The sequence below is a fragment of the Prionailurus viverrinus genome, chromosome D1 (genome assembly GCF_022837055.1).
Source record: "Prionailurus viverrinus isolate Anna chromosome D1, UM_Priviv_1.0, whole genome shotgun sequence".
In the NCBI taxonomy this organism is placed as follows: domain Eukaryota; kingdom Metazoa; phylum Chordata; class Mammalia; order Carnivora; family Felidae; genus Prionailurus; species Prionailurus viverrinus.
In genome coordinates, this window is record NC_062570.1 from 74,698,319 (window position 1) to 74,714,191 (window position 15,873).

A 15,873-nucleotide genomic window follows, 5' to 3' on the forward strand; every position below is an offset into this window, starting at 1 on the left:
TGCTATGTTTAGAAACTGAGCCCAAAACCCTCATAAAGATGAGGAAACTGATGTTTACAGAGATTAGGTGACTTGTCCATATTATCAAATTACCAGTGAACAGTTCAATTTATGATCTTACAATTTGGTCCCAACCTATTTTCCGAGGATCATTTTATTTTCTTTCCCCCTTTAGCTTTCTCTACTTTGAATGATACATATTCATTGTATGTATCAAGGTTGCCTCAGGAATAAATAAAGTAGTAGCTGTCTAAAAGGATTTCAAAAGTACAAGAAAGGCTTCCTACTCCAGAAGGTTTCCTAAGCTCCCAGGCCTTTTATTCTCTTCCTTTGAGCCTAGAAGCTAGTATTTCTTGTACTCTCCAAAGGTAAACCTTTGGCTTAAGTAGAATTGGTCCCTATTCTTCCCCACTATGTTTCTCTCACTTTCCCGATAAGAACTTTACTCAAATTCTTTCTTTCTTTTTTTATGTTTATTTATTTATTTTTGAGAGACAGCATGCACATGAGCCAGGGAAGGGCAGAGAGAGAGGGGGACAGAGAATCCCAAGCAGATTCCGTGCTGTCAGTCCAGAGCCTGACACAGGGCTCAAACTCACAAACCATGAGATCATGACCTGAGCCAAAACCAAGAATCGGATGCTTAACCGACTGAGGCACCCAAGCGCCCCTCAAATTCTTTCTAGCTGGAATGTTTCTCACTTCACTCACCACATGCTAGGTAGATATCTGTTTAACTGTCTACTACATTAAACATGTTATGAGCTCTGTGAGAGCAGGGACTGTTTGTGTCTTACTTATCTTTCCATCTCCAAGATCTAGATACTTAGCAACAGCTACATGCCCCCAGGGCACCCCTGGACCCTTTTATTATACCATACACAAAAACAAACTTAAATGCATTAAACACCAGGGGTGCCTGGGTGGCTCAGTTGGTTAAGTGTCTGACTCTTGGTTTCAGCCCAGGTCATGAAATCAGTTTTGTGAGTTCAAGCCCCGTGTCAGGCTCTGCACGGCAGCACGGAGCCTGCTTGAGATTCTTTCTCTCCCTCTCTCTCTGCCCCTCCCCCACTTGTGCTATCTCTGTCTCTCTCAAAATAAACTTAAAAAAACCTTTTTAAATGGACTAAAGACCTAAATGTGAGACATAAAACCATAAAATTCCTAGAAGAAAACATAAGCAGTAATTTCTTTGACATCAGCCACAGATATATTTTTCTAGATAGATCTCCGCTAGTAAGAGAAACAAAAGCAAAATTAAGCTATTGGGTCTGCACCGAAATAAAAAGTTTCTGCACAGTGAAGAAAATGACCACCAAAACAAAAAGGCAACCTACCGAATGGGAGAAGATATTTGTAAATGATGTAACTGATAAAGCATTAATATCCAAAATATATAAAGAATTTATGCAACTTGGGGCACCTGGGTGGCTCAGTCAGTTAAGCGTTCAACTTTGGCTCAGGTCATGATCTCACGGTTCATGAGTTCAAGCCCCACATAGGGTTCTGTGTTGACAGCCTCAGATTCTGTGTCTCCCTCTTCTCTCTGCCCCTCCCCTGCTCACTCTCTCTCTCTCCCTCAAAAATAAATAAACATTAAGGATTTATGCAACTCAACACCAAAAAAAACATCAATCCAATTAATAGGGAGAGGACAAGAATAGACATTTTTTCCAAAGAAGACATACAGATGGCCAACAAGACACATGAAGAGATGCTCAAAATTGCTAATCAGCAGGGAAACGCAAATTAAAACCACAAAGAGATATTACTTTACACTTGTCAGAACGGTTAAAATAAAAAAGATGAGAAATAACAAGCATCGCGAGGACATGGAGAAAAAAGGAACCCTCATTCAGTGTTGGTGGGAATGTGAACTGGTGCAGTCACTGTGGAAAATTAGTATGGAGCCTCTTCAAAAAAGTTAAAAATAAACTTACCATATGATCTAGTAATTCCACCACTAGGTATTTACCCAAAGAAAAAGAAAACACTAATTCAAAAGGATCTATATTTATTGCAGCATTATTTACAGTAGTCAAGACATGAAGCAACTCAAGTGTCCATCAATAGCTAAATGGATAAAGATTGTATATATATATATGTGTGTGTGTGTGTGTGTGTCTATACATATACATATGTACATATACATATATGCATATATATACACATATATATACATATACATATACATATATATACACACACACATACATATACACAACACACACACAATGGAATATCACTCAGCCATATAAAAGGATGAAATCGTGCCATTTATAACATGGATGGACTTACAGGGTATAATACTAAGTGAAATACGTCAGAGAAAGACAAATGTAGAATTTAAGAAACAAAGCAAATGAACAAAGAAAAGAAACAAAAAAATCAAACAGAGGGTTACCAGAGCAGAGATCGGTGGATGGAATCGGTGAAGTAGGTTAAGAGTAAGCTTATCTTGAGGAACACTAAAAAATGTATAGAATTGTTGAACCACTATATTGTACACGTGAAACTAATGTAACACGTGAAACTAATGTAACACTGTATGTTAATTATACTTAAATAAAAAACAAAATTAAGTTTAAAAGAAGTTGCTGACTTAATATGGGGAAAAAAGATTGTACAGTTGTAAAGAAAGTTAAGAACCTTAAGCATAATTATGTGAAGATATGATATCATTTACAAGGTTAAGGATCATAATAAAAGTTTATTCAATAACAATTAGTTCAATATACCTCTGCTAAGGTTCCTGTCATGCCAAGCATAATTATACCAGGCCCTAAGAACACAAGGTTAATGACATATTGTCCTTGCCCTAGATATCATACAGTAGGGCTCAAGGGTTAGAATGGAGGGCTTCAGAGTGAGATTGCCTGCTCCAAATCCTAACTTTACCACTTACTTAATTAGCGTAGTGATGTTTCCTCCTGGGTCAGGGGTGCATCTGGACCTCCAGGACAGAAAACTCTTACCTCTATCCCAGCTGCATGGGTAGCCCAGAAAAACTACATCCTTCCTGCCAAGCCACTGGTTCCCAAACAACAGGCCCTAGACCAGTGCTTGTTTAGTTATAGTAGGGAATATCAATCCATTATCAAGCATGTCAAAAGACCCAGCAAATACTTCATGCTCCGATATACCACTGTTCTCAGATTATGAGGATGATGTTGATGAATGAAATACACACTGATTTTAAATCACTGCTGAATTATTTTATTCAAAACCATGGAAAATCAATCAAATAACAATGTCCAAATGCTGTGGAGACCTCACTGAAGTATTCTAGCTTAGTATTATCAGTCTGAATATACTGGAGACAGTACAAATATTTTCTTTTCTCTGGTATATTGCTAAACCATTCTAACTGTAATAAAAATTACATAAAAATATGTTCCTTTCAAATTATTTTTCTCTAGGACACACACTTTTAGAAATGATGATGACCCTTAATTTAGAAATTGTGTTAAGTTGATAGCTACTAAAAATCTTCCTATGTTGGCAGGGGAGGGAACTACCAAAGAATGACTTCTCAGTAGCTTTGGGCGTTATTTCAGTCAATGACTGGAAGGGATATTTTTGTCTGATGAATAGAGGTAGACTTTTTTTTTTAATATTATACAAGAATACTCCTGTTAAAAAATAAGGTAGGAAATCACTGCTCAGTTCAAGTGAGTGCCTTTAACAATTACTGCCACAGTGGTCTGGGTTTGGAGCTATAGAAACAACACTGAAACTTTCTAAGATTTACTATATGTGGCAAACTAAAGCCATGAACTAAGTATGTTATGCCATATCTCTATCTTTAGGGAGGATTTTCTTAAAAATAAAAGGTATATCTATTGATAAAATGTCTCAGGAAGAGAAAAAAATGATACAACATAAATTTCAATATCAATACTAAAATCATGAAGAGTAATAAGTGATTTGGCATTAGGATTACTCTGGAAGGTTTCCCAGAGAAAAGGTGACTCAAGGTTAAGTATGAAGGGCATGTTGAGGCTAAGGAAGAAGTATTTATCTGAGGTAAGTGTAAAGGGGGAAAGGAGGCAAAAAAAAAAAGGGCTTCAGTCAAGATTCTTTACTTCAATACAGTGAGTTTCAAAAATTTGATTGTGACCCATGCCATGAGATGGACATGCTATGAAATACGTTTTCTATTACAACCCAAGACATAATATATGCATATGTATATATACAAAGCAAAAACATTACAGAAAATACCCTCAATACTACTCTGATATTTTCTGTTGTTCTAGTTCATTTTTATCAAATGCTGGTCGTAGTCCCCTGTGCTGATTCCACAATCTGCAATAATGTCACTACTTATAATTTTTAGAATACTTTAATGAGTATAAGAATTACCTGAGCTACTTATCTAAATGTAGATTCCCAGGCTCCACTCCTAGAAATTCGGGATCCACAGCCTAGGGTGGACGCCAGGCGTCTGTAGTTTTAAGGTGGTTCTGATATAAGAGATTAGCCCACAAGCCATGTTTTATGAACCACTGGCTATTGAGCATATTATGCTTTAGTCAGCAACACTTTATTTTTTATTTATTTTTAAATGTTTTTTATTTTGAGAGAGTATGCACACATGCACGAGTGGGGGAGGGGCAGAGAGAGAGAGAGAGAGAGAGAGAGACAGAGAGAGAGAGAGACAGAGAGAGAGAATGAATCCCAAACAGGCCCCATGCAGTCGGCACAGAGCCCAACATGGGGCTTGATCTCATCCTACAAACCAAACTGTGAAATCATGACCTCAGCTAAAATCAAGAGTCAGATGTTTAACCAACTGAGCCACCCAGGTGCCCCAACAACACATTATTTTTAAATTTACAACTACTGAACACTTTTTTCTCCATGCATAAGCATGCATATATCCACACACACAAACATTTATGCTTGTATATACACAATTTCTGGAGTGAATCATGTGAAACTGGTAACAAACTTACAATTGAAATCCTAAATTTAGCCTCTTACTAACTGCATGTCCTAAGCCACAATCTCTCTGAGTCATTTATAAAATAAAGTAAGAATGGGGCACCTGGGTGGCTCAGTCGGTTAAGCGTCCGACTTTGACTCAGGTCATGATCTCACGGTTTGTGGGTTCGAGCCTCACATCGGGCTCTGGGCTGACAGCTCAGAGCCTCGAGCCTGTTTCAGATTCTGTGTCTCTCTCTTTCTCTGCCCCTCCCCCACTCATGCTCTGTTTCCCTCTGTCTCAAAAATAAAAATAAACATTAAAAAAATTTTTTTAATAAATAAATAAAATAAGAAAAGTAACAGTGTGTGAATATATGTAAAGTATCAAGCATATATTACTGATTCCTTAAAAAAATGGCAACTATTAGGGGCGCCTGGGTGGCGCAGTTGGTTAAGCGTCCGACTTCAGCCAGGTCACCATCTCGCGGTCCGTGAGTTCGAGCCCCGCGTCAGGCTCTGGGCTGATGGCTCAGAGCCTGGAGCCTGTTTCCGATTCTGTGTCTCCCTCTCTCTCTGCCCCTCCCCCATTCATGCTCTGTCTCTCTCTGTCCCAAAAATAAATAAATGTTGAAAAAAAAAATTTAAAAAAAAAGGCAACTATTATTATTAAGAGATAACAGATAAACATAATAGTAAACATAATATAATAAACATAATAACCATGATCAAAATATAGGACAATGATCCAATTAGCTATATTTAATATAGGATAAAAGTAATCAAGAGAAAGGAAAAAGGAGTACTTACATACTGTTGACCCAGAGTATTAATTGGTACAACTTTTTGGGGAACAATTTTAGCAATATAAATTTTAAAAACACGTATCTTTTGACCCAGTAATTCTACTTTATCCTGCTAGTTAGAAAAGTACACTAAAATTTTTGCATTACAATGTTCTCTTCACTATTATTTGTAAGCACAAAAAACCCCCACAAAAACAAACTAAATATCTCCCAACAGGAGATAGATACCCATCTGACAAAATATTATGAAGCTATTCAAAGAAATAGAGCTATTTAGATCTACATGTGCTGTTAATAAAGATCTTTGAGGGGCGCCTGGGTGGCGCAGTCGGTTAAGCGTCCAACTTCAGCCAGGTCACGATCTCACGGTCCGTGAGTTCGAGCCCCGCGTCAGGCTCTGGGCTGACGGCTCGGAGCCTGGAGCCTGTTTCCGATTCTGTGTCTCCCTCTCTCTCTGCCCCTCCCCCGTTCATTCTCTGTCTCTCTCTGTCCCCCAAAAAATAAATAAACGTTGAAAAAAAAAATAAAGATCTTTGAAAGCGTACTATTAATCCACCAATAATTTAAACACAGAATTGCCATGAGCCAGCAGTTCTACTTCTGCGTTATACCTAAAACAAGTGAAAACAGTTATTCAAACAAAAACTTGTACATAAACTTTCATTGCAGCCCTATTCACAACAGCAAAAAGATGCAGCCCAAAGGTCCAACGGCTGACAACAACAGACAAATAAAATGTGGTACATCCATACCATGGAGTATTATTCAGCCATATAAAGAAGGATGTACTGATACATGCTACAATGCAGATGAATTTTGAAAACATCATGTTAAGTGAAAGAAACGAAATACAAAAGGCCACATATTGTATGATTCCATTTATATGAAATATTTAGAATAGGCAAATCCACAGAGCAGACTGACAGCTGCCAGAGCCTGGGGAGAGGGAAAATGGGGAGTGATTGCTTAATGTACACGGTTTCCTTTTGAGATGATGAAAATGTTCTAGAACTAGATAGTGGTAATGGCTGTGGAACACTATGAATGCCCTAAATGTCACTATTGATAAATTTTACGTTATATGTATTTCAGCACAAAATAAAAATAAAGGAATAAAAATATTAAAACAAGTGCAGAACAGTTTCCCATCTGACTCCTGAAGCAACAACTCTTAATAATTTCTTTGTATTTCTCCAGAGTTAGTCTATGCATACACAAGCATAACTGTTTGTGTATATATGCATATGTATTTGCATGCTCACCCGTATATATGTGTGTTCCTCCTCCAAATGCTTTAATAGCTATTTTGAAAAAGTCCAAATGGAGCCAAAGCACAACTCTAGGATGGCCAGTTGCAGTCATCGATACCTGCCATGATGGAGCATTCCTCAAATTTCCAAACTATTGACTTTAATTTCCCAAAATTATTAATATACTTCTCTCCATATTATGGAATGTATTTATGAGATGTTAGTTAACATTATATTTAAAATTCTTCATGTAATAGTGATTAAATTCAGTGTTATCAGGAATATATAATCAAATTAACAAGGGGAACATGAAAGTTGTCCCCAAGATGGTGTGGGCTCATTTGACATTCCTTACTTGGTGGCAAACACCACACACTATACATCTCCTCCGAGGATTCTATCCTTTCAATTATGTGAAACAATTGTAATTGATGGTTAATGAGACACACAGGAAGAAACAATTGTGAGGTCCTAAAAGGCCTCACAACCTCTAGGGTCCATGTATTAAAGTCTCCTGAAGTGATTTGGAAGAGTTAAGAGGTCCCTTAAGAACTTTAGTACTGGAAATGACAGAGAATTTCCAGCTCCCCAAGGGATCCTCTATATGAAGCCTACAAAAGGATCAGTAATGCAAATACTGCACTCTTTCCAGAGAAGGAAAATGAACTCGTTGTACCCTACAGAGATCCAGAGGCTTACTCCAACTAATACACCCAATTTTTATAACCTGTAGGTATAATTTCAACTTTTCTCACCCACTGTTGTTCTTAAGTACATTCAGGCTTGTGACACAATCTTGAGTTTTGTTTTGTTTTTTTAAATATTGTCAAGGAAAGCCAAACAATTATAACATATTACAACTTGACTTTGGCTATATCCTGGTCTACCAAATTTTTTGATCATGCATCTCTAGTAAAAAAATATTTTTGGGGCACCTGGGTGGCTCAGTCGGTTGAGCGTCCGACTTCGGCTCAGGTCATGATCTTGTGGTCCGTGAGTTTGAGCCCCACGTCGGGCTCTGTGCTGACAGCTCAGAGCCTGGAGCCTGTTTCGGATTCTGTGTCTCCCTCTCTCTCTGTCCCAACCCACTCGCATTCTGTCTCTGTCTCTCTCAAAAATAAATAAGCATTAAAAAAAAATTTTTTTTAAGCCCACATCCCCAAATATGGTATTTACCTACCTGTATGTCTGCACTAATACATCATGTATGTTATAAAATAAATTAAAAAAAAAAATTTTTTTTTTCAACGTTTATTTATTTTTGGGACAGAGAGAGACAGAGCATGAACGGGGGAGGGGCAGAGAGAGAGGGAGACACACAGAATCAGAAACAGGCTCCAGGCTCTGAGCCATCAGCCCAGAGCCTGACGCGGGGCTCGAACTCACGGACCGCGAGATGGTGACCTGGCTGAAGTTGGACGCTTAACCGACTGCGCCACCCAGGCGCCCCTAAAAATTTATTTATTAATGATACAAAATCCTTTTGTTCTTATTAAAACTTATTTTAACAATATATTTTTAGTGAAAGTGATGTGAATTTTTTTAAAATCTGGGTTTAACACTTTGCCATATGCCAAGCGGTAGGTATTATTCTCACTCTACAGATGATAAAACTGAACTTTGAGAGGTTATATAACCTGACAAATGTCAGAACTATAATGTGGCAGAGCTAGGATGCAAACTCCTATCTGTCTAACTCTAAATCCAGTGCTCTTAACCAATATATTATGAGAATGGAAGCAATCAAAGAAAACAAAGTTATACTGTAGTATAAGACAAAGACAGAATAAATCCTTCTGACCAATCAGAATGCTATTTGCTCATATGAATTCTTTTTAATTTAATCGATTACAATCTCTGTATGAATTAGGGTAAGTCATTTCATTTATGTGAATCTTAGTTTCCCAATATGTAAAATGAGGAGCTTCGACTAGATGAACCTTAATGTGCTTTTTAAAATTTCTTTTTAATGTTTATTTATTTTTGATAGAGACAGAACAAGAGCAGGGGAGGGGCAGAGAGAGAGGGAGACAACAGAATCCGAAGCAGGCTCCAGGCTCTGAGCTGTCAGCACAGAGCCCGACGTGGGGCTCGAACTCACGGACCACAAGATCATGACCTGAGCCGGAGTCGGACCCTCAACCGACTGAGCCACCCAGACGCCCCTTAATGTGCTTTTTAGCATTAAAATTCTAAGACTCAAGGCACAGAGGATTTTGGGGGTAGTGAAAAATACTATAATGGTAAATACATGTCATTATAGATTTGTCCATATCCACAGAAAGCACAACACCAAGAGTGAACCTTTATGTAAACTACAGATTTGGGATGATAATGATGTATCAAGGTAGGCTTATCAATTGTGCCATTCTGGTGGGGGACGTTGATAACAGGGGAGCCTTCCCATGTGTGGGGGTAAGGGATATACAGGAAACTTTTTGTCCAATGTTGCTGTGAACTTAAAACTGTTCTAAAAAATATATATACTAAAACAATGCTAGGACTCAAATATGAGAGCAAATGAGGCAAAGATCTATTAAGCAGAATAACCAGACCTTTGCTGATCTCCACATTAGGCAGGTTAAAGATGTCAAGGTCCATCACTCCTCCTTTCGTCTCTTCTGAGAGGTCCAAGAGGACCAGTCTGTCTGCAATGCCCTGTACAGTACAATAACAAAAAGAACATACAGCATTACACAAACACAGCCAGTTACTCAATTTTAGTTCATTTAGAAGGAAGCTAAAGGGGAATGCGTGGGCCTAAAATGCTCTCTTATGAAGGAAAAATAACACGACAGCAATAAAAGGGACTTGTAAGCAAGAAATTACTATGAACTTGAGTAATGTAATCCTTTAGGCTTGACTGAAAACTGGGATCTAGCAGGACTTAACTAAGAGGTCACAGATGGCAGGTTTCCTTTGATGGAACAATGCGTAATAAAGATGACTTGGTGCACTCAATATATTTGCTGTCGTTCTTGAGTTTATGTTTTCATTTTGATGTCACAATTTCCATTCTGAAAGTACTTAAGAGTGATTTTTTGGTGTATTTTAGCGCCTCATTTCTAGCATGAAAGTCAATACTAATGCCAAGTTTCTCTTAAAAAAAAAAAAGGATAATAGCCATATATCTAAAATAAAATCCTATTATCATGTAGAACTCTCCTCAGAAATCTTGTGGAAAACAGTCCAGGAGCACCTGGGTGGCTCAGTCAGTTGAGCATCCAATTTCAGCTCAGGTCATGATCTTGTGGTTCGTGAATTCAAGCCTCACATCGGGGTTGCTGCTGTCAGCTCAGAGCCCACTTCGGATCCTCTGTCCCTCTCTCTCTGTGCCTCCCACGCTTGCGCCTTCCCAAAAATAATATTAAAAAAAAAAAAAAGAAAGAAGGAAAAGGAAAACACTACATATGCTTGTCAATGGCTCCCTGGGTACCATGTAAATGATGGCATAGAAACTCCTCAGAATCAGGTTACTTTTGTGAAAGGTCTTTTTCTCAAGTGGTAAGCGGTTTGAGGATCTTTCCTATATTAGAGTGCAGAAGCAAGAGTACCCAGGGATCCAGCAGACTATCAAGCAGAAAGGACAAAAGAAAAGCAATAGGACTCATTAGCTCTGTCACACTGGGCAAGTCACTGAACTTGGCCTTACTTCATGGGGTTATGAAGATTAATTTTGTGACACAGAGCTGGCAGAGAGCAGTCCTTTCTAAACTGTACCTACTAATTTTATTATTGTCAGCCACACTCATAAGACGAATGTAAAAAAAAAAAAAAAGAAAGAAACAAAACTATGAGTTACCATCTTCATTTATGAGACATGCAAAGATTCAAAAGTTAAACATCAGAAGTGTGGGGAAAACAGGCATCCTCACACACTGTGGGTATGAGAATCAACTGGTATAATTGATATGGAGGATAATTTGACAAGTTCTATCAGAATTTAAAAACATAGTAATTCGTTTAATCCATCTATCTCATTTATAGAAATTATCCAACAAGTTTATTAGTACATGTGTAAAAGGATACATTATGTATAAGGTTTTCTTTTTTTTTTTTAATGTTTATTTATTTTATTTTTTTTTTAATTTTTTTTTCAACGTTTATTTATTTTTGGGACAGAGAGAGGCAGAGCATGAACGGGGGAGGGGCAGAGAGAGAGGGAGACACAGAATCGGAAACTGGCTCCAGGCTCTAAGCCATCAGCCCAGAGCCTGACGCGGGGCTCGAACTCCCGGACCGCGAGATCGTGACCTGGCTGAAGTCGGACGCTTAACCGACTGCACCACCCAGGCGCCCCAGAGAGAGAGAGAGAGACAGAGCACAAGCAGCAGAGGGGCAGAGAGAGGAGACACAGAATCTGAGCAGGCTCTAGGCTCTGAGCTGTCAGCCAGAGCCTGACACGGGGCCCAAACCCATGAATGGTGAGATCATGACCCAAGCTGAAGCTGGACACTTAAACGACTGAGCCACCCGGGCACCCCACGTATAAGGTTTTCAAAAGACAAGACACAACTTAAATGTCCATCAGTAACAACAACAGCAATAATGGTATTATTATATTATTATAGCATTATTATGGCATTATTGCAATAACGGTAAACAACAGCAGTATAACATAATGGTTTAGAGAAGAACTTCCCAAGCCTTAAGGGATCAGCATTCAGTAGATCAGTGCAGCACATGGACATGGCGGTGGGGGGGGGGGGGTGTTAAATGCAGATTTACTTCCATAGGTCTGGGCTGGGGCCTGAGATAATGTAATTCTAAGAAGATCTCAGATGTTGCCAATGCTGCTGGTCTGAAAGTCACATGCTGACAGTAAAGATTTAGAATACAGGCTCTATAAATAAGACTGCTTCACTTCAAATCCTGCCCCCATTTATTAACAGTGTGACTTTGGGCAAGCTGCATAACCTCCCTCTGCCTTCATTTGTAAATTGGCAGTAACCATAACATCTAACCCACAAGGCTGTTGTAAAAATAAGTCAAGTGTTTAGCTGAGTGCCTGGCACTCAATAAGCATTCAGTTAAACGCTAGTTACCGCTGCTACCACTACAACTGACACTATTATGACTACTATTGTATCATAGTATTTTATATATTGTACCTTGTATCCAAATATTAGTGTTTATAAAGAAAAATGGGAAAAAACTTCCATTTAGACAGCTTACAGACAAAGGAATACTGATAGTGAGACTCTTCTAACAGCTGAAGGAACATGACTTTAAGGGACCTTCTTGTACTTACCAAAACCAAATAAAATTGATAAAACTCAGTACTGCTAGGAATGTCAAAAATCAGGTTGATGTGCACACTGTTATCAGCAGCATAAATTAGTTCTGCCCTTCTGAAGTGCAATCTAGCAATATGTAGTTAAGTCCCACAAAGACCATTCGTGCCCTGACTCACTAGTACTGTTTTTGAGACTATGTGTACCTAAAAGAAAATTCAGAGGAGAAAATAAGCAACTTGTAAGGCAATGTTTATGGAAGCATTCTGTTTAGTAACAAAAGAACTGAAAACAATTCAAATTCAAATTCCAATTAAGAGGGAATAGTGTATTCACATGGAGGGTGGAGATGAAACGAAGTCAAAAGTTAGCATATGTTATTCTGTGCAGCCAGCTTTTAAAATTTTCTAGCTCCCTGGATACACTTTAATTACTTGCTGAAGTAGAACCTATCTCCAAGACATATGTGAGTCTGAAATAAGAAGGGAAGAATTTAGATGGCAAACAATCAAATTTTAATAGAAAAGAAAAAATGAAACTCCAGCTACCAAATAAACAGAGAGGGACAGCTATTCTACTGTGGGCTACATCTTGAAATGACAGACACGCTGTTACCATGATACTGGGACCCTGGAGCGTCTTCTGAACCTCTCTGGAAGGGAATGTAAGCCTTTCTGCAAATAATTTATATACCAAAGATCTAGTAAAAAGGAGTGGTGGAAAAATAAACAAATTGCAAACTAGTGTAAAATATCCACTCAGAAACTATGATCCTAAGAGAAAGTGGAGTTATTACACCAGAAAAGGCAATCTTCAAGAAAAAACTGTTAATTTTAGAAAAAGCTAAAATTAAGTATTATATTAAATAAGAGTTTAATTAAAGCGGCATGACTCAGAAAACACAAAGGAATTTGTGACTAAGTGGGATAAATGTCACGTTGAGGTTTCCCTTGGATAGGATGATGAGCCGATTGTTCAAGTCACTTTTTTAAAGCCTATTCTGTGACTAAGTACTAATTAAGAAGCAATATCCCTGATGAGAGCTTTCAGCTTTTTTTTTTTTTTGCCAACTTACTAAATATATTTGAAGGCAAAGTGAGGTTTTCCCACATGACAAGGTGAAGCCATTATTTCTTATATGTTAAACACACACTGCTTAAAAGTGTAGCAATATGATAGATGGATTTATAACCACTGTGCTTACGTACCTTTGCTGAGATTGCTAATGTGCAGGCAATTCCCAGTTCTCCACCTCCAACCACAGTAATTTTATTGACTGTTTTATGCTCATGATTTGCCCAGTTCTTTGAATTTATGTCTGAGACACCTAGAAATAAAAGTGGATTATTATGAGAATTTTAAAATAGTATCAAAAATCTTTTTTAGCATCAAAAAAAAAAATACACCAACCTTCAATAACTTGGACAGAAAACATGGTGCTAGTCTATAAGAAGCACTCAAAAATACTTGAACAAATGAAATGCAAGACAGGAATCTCATTAAATGTTATATTAAATAGAGGCTACCTCCTTAAAAAGAAAAAACCTGGGGCGCCTGGGTGGCGCAGTCGGTTAAGCGTCCGACTTCAGCCAGGTCACGATCTCGCGGTCCGTGGGTTCGAGCCCCGCGTCGGGCTCTGGGCTGATGGCTCAGAGCCTGGAGCCTGTTTCCGATTCTGTGTCTCCCTCTCTCTCTGCCCCTCCCCCGTTCATGCTCTGTCTCTCTCTGTCCCAAAAATAAATAAAAAACGTTGGAAAAAAAAAAAAGAAAAAACCTTTCCAAACATTTAAAAAATATTATATAAGACTAAAAACTAGGATTTCCATAATTCTGAAAAACATTCTGATTCTTACTGCTCTGGTCTACAATGCAAAAATGTTTAACGCCTTACTGAAGTTTACAAGCATGGATTTTGCTTTTTGTTCAATGAGAAACACTGAGAATCATGTGTTTTCTGGTCCGATATATTGAATGAGGCAAAAAGCCACATAAAAATATAATGAAAAAGTTTGGGATCATTAATATATATCAAATGATTTGGAACAAAACACAAATTATTTTATCTGTCAGTATAAGGGTAATTCTTTTACATTTTAAGAAACCATATTCATTGGAACTATATGGTAACACACTGATTAATGTGTAGAAATTTTTGATTCAACACAGATATACATAGCTACATGAATATATTTACTTATAGAAATCTAGTAGCAGCGGGCGCCTGGATGGCTCAGTGGGTTTAGAGTCAGATTCTTGATTTTGGCTCAGGTCATGTTGTCATGGTTCATGGGATCGAGCCCCATGTCAGGCTTTGGGCTGACAGCATGGAGCCTGTTTGAGATTCTCTCTCTCCCTCTCTCTCTCTCTCTCTCTCTCTCTCTGCCCCTCCCTTGCTCATGCTTTCTCTCTCTCTCTCGAAATAAATGTTTAAAAAAATTTTTTTAAATGTTTATTTATTTTTAAGAGAGAGACAGAGCGTGAGTGGGGGAGGGACAGAGAGAGAAGGAAGACACAGAATCCAAAGCAGGTTCCAGGCTCTGAGCTGTCAGCACAGAGCCTGACGTGGGGCTCGAACCCACCAACCGCGAGATCACCACCTGAGCCGAAGTCAGACGTTCAACCGACTGAGCCACCCAGATGCTCCAAAATAAGTATTTTTTTTTTAAAGAATAAGAAAGCAAGTAGCAGAGAGTAAAGGATATTAGAAATTGTAAACTCATAACTCTCTGATTAACAAAAATACAAACCTTCAGTGATTTTTGCAATATAGGCTAGCAAGTCTACCTGCCGTGCCTCATCAGACGATGGTAGAGAATACAGGGGAAGTTCCTCTTGAAACTTGGCAATCATTTCTTTAATTAGTCCAACAATGACAGACTTAGGCTGCAGAATACACACAAAGGGAAAAGTGATGCAAAGATTTTGCTCAAGAATACTACCTTATTAACCTATGCATTGTTAAAGAGTTAACCCAAAGAAAGTTTTGCATTATGCTCTTATTTTTTGAAAATTATCATACAAATTCGATGATACTTTTAACTGAAAAGTTACTTAATTCTTTTACCTGAAAACTAGAGAAATGCTAATCCAGCTCTCCAAAAGATGGGAAAATAGCATGACTATGCTTACTAGCAGAGTACCTATATTCAGGAACAGTCTTTTTTTGAACTTTTTATTTTGAAATTATTGCGGACTTATAGAAAAGTCACAAAAATAGTACAAAGGATTTTCATATACTCTTCACCCAGGTCACTCAAATGTTAACATTTTAACACATATATTTTCTCAGTCTGTGTCCCTCTACATATTTTTCTGAACAAACTGAGAATAAATTGTAGATCTGATACCTTTTCACCCCTAAATACTTTAGTGTATATTTCTTAAAGAAAAAAACAAAACAGACATTCTCCTATGTAAGCATTATCAAATCAGAAAAGTGACACTGATAAAATATTATCTAATCCAGTACTGTTTCTTTTAATTTATTAAGCAACCTTAGTGAAATTCACTTAACCTCTCTGAGCTTCAGGGTTATCAGCAATATAATATGAATAATAAATCCCAAGTGGCTATCATGAGAAACAAATGCATGCAAACATATGCTGTGAGTATAAAATATTTATTAGTATTGAAAATATTTAGCAGTTTGCTTATTTT

At 37.9% G+C, this 15,873-nt stretch overlaps 1 protein-coding gene across 2 annotated transcripts in view; it reads right to left on the bottom strand.

The window, feature by feature from the left end:
- UEVLD (UEV and lactate/malate dehyrogenase domains) overlaps window positions 1-15,873 on the bottom strand; it is a 52,885-nt gene that overhangs the window by 16,005 nt on the left and 21,007 nt on the right. For both annotated transcript variants that reach the window (XM_047877542.1, XM_047877541.1), the window contains exons 5-7: window positions 14,964-15,099; window positions 13,425-13,543; window positions 9,538-9,640 (exon numbers count right to left, since the gene is read on the bottom strand). In XM_047877542.1, coding sequence (XP_047733498.1) covers window positions 9,538-9,640; window positions 13,425-13,543; window positions 14,964-15,099 — 358 coding nt within the window. The remainder of the gene's footprint in view (window positions 1-9,537; window positions 9,641-13,424; window positions 13,544-14,963; window positions 15,100-15,873) is intronic.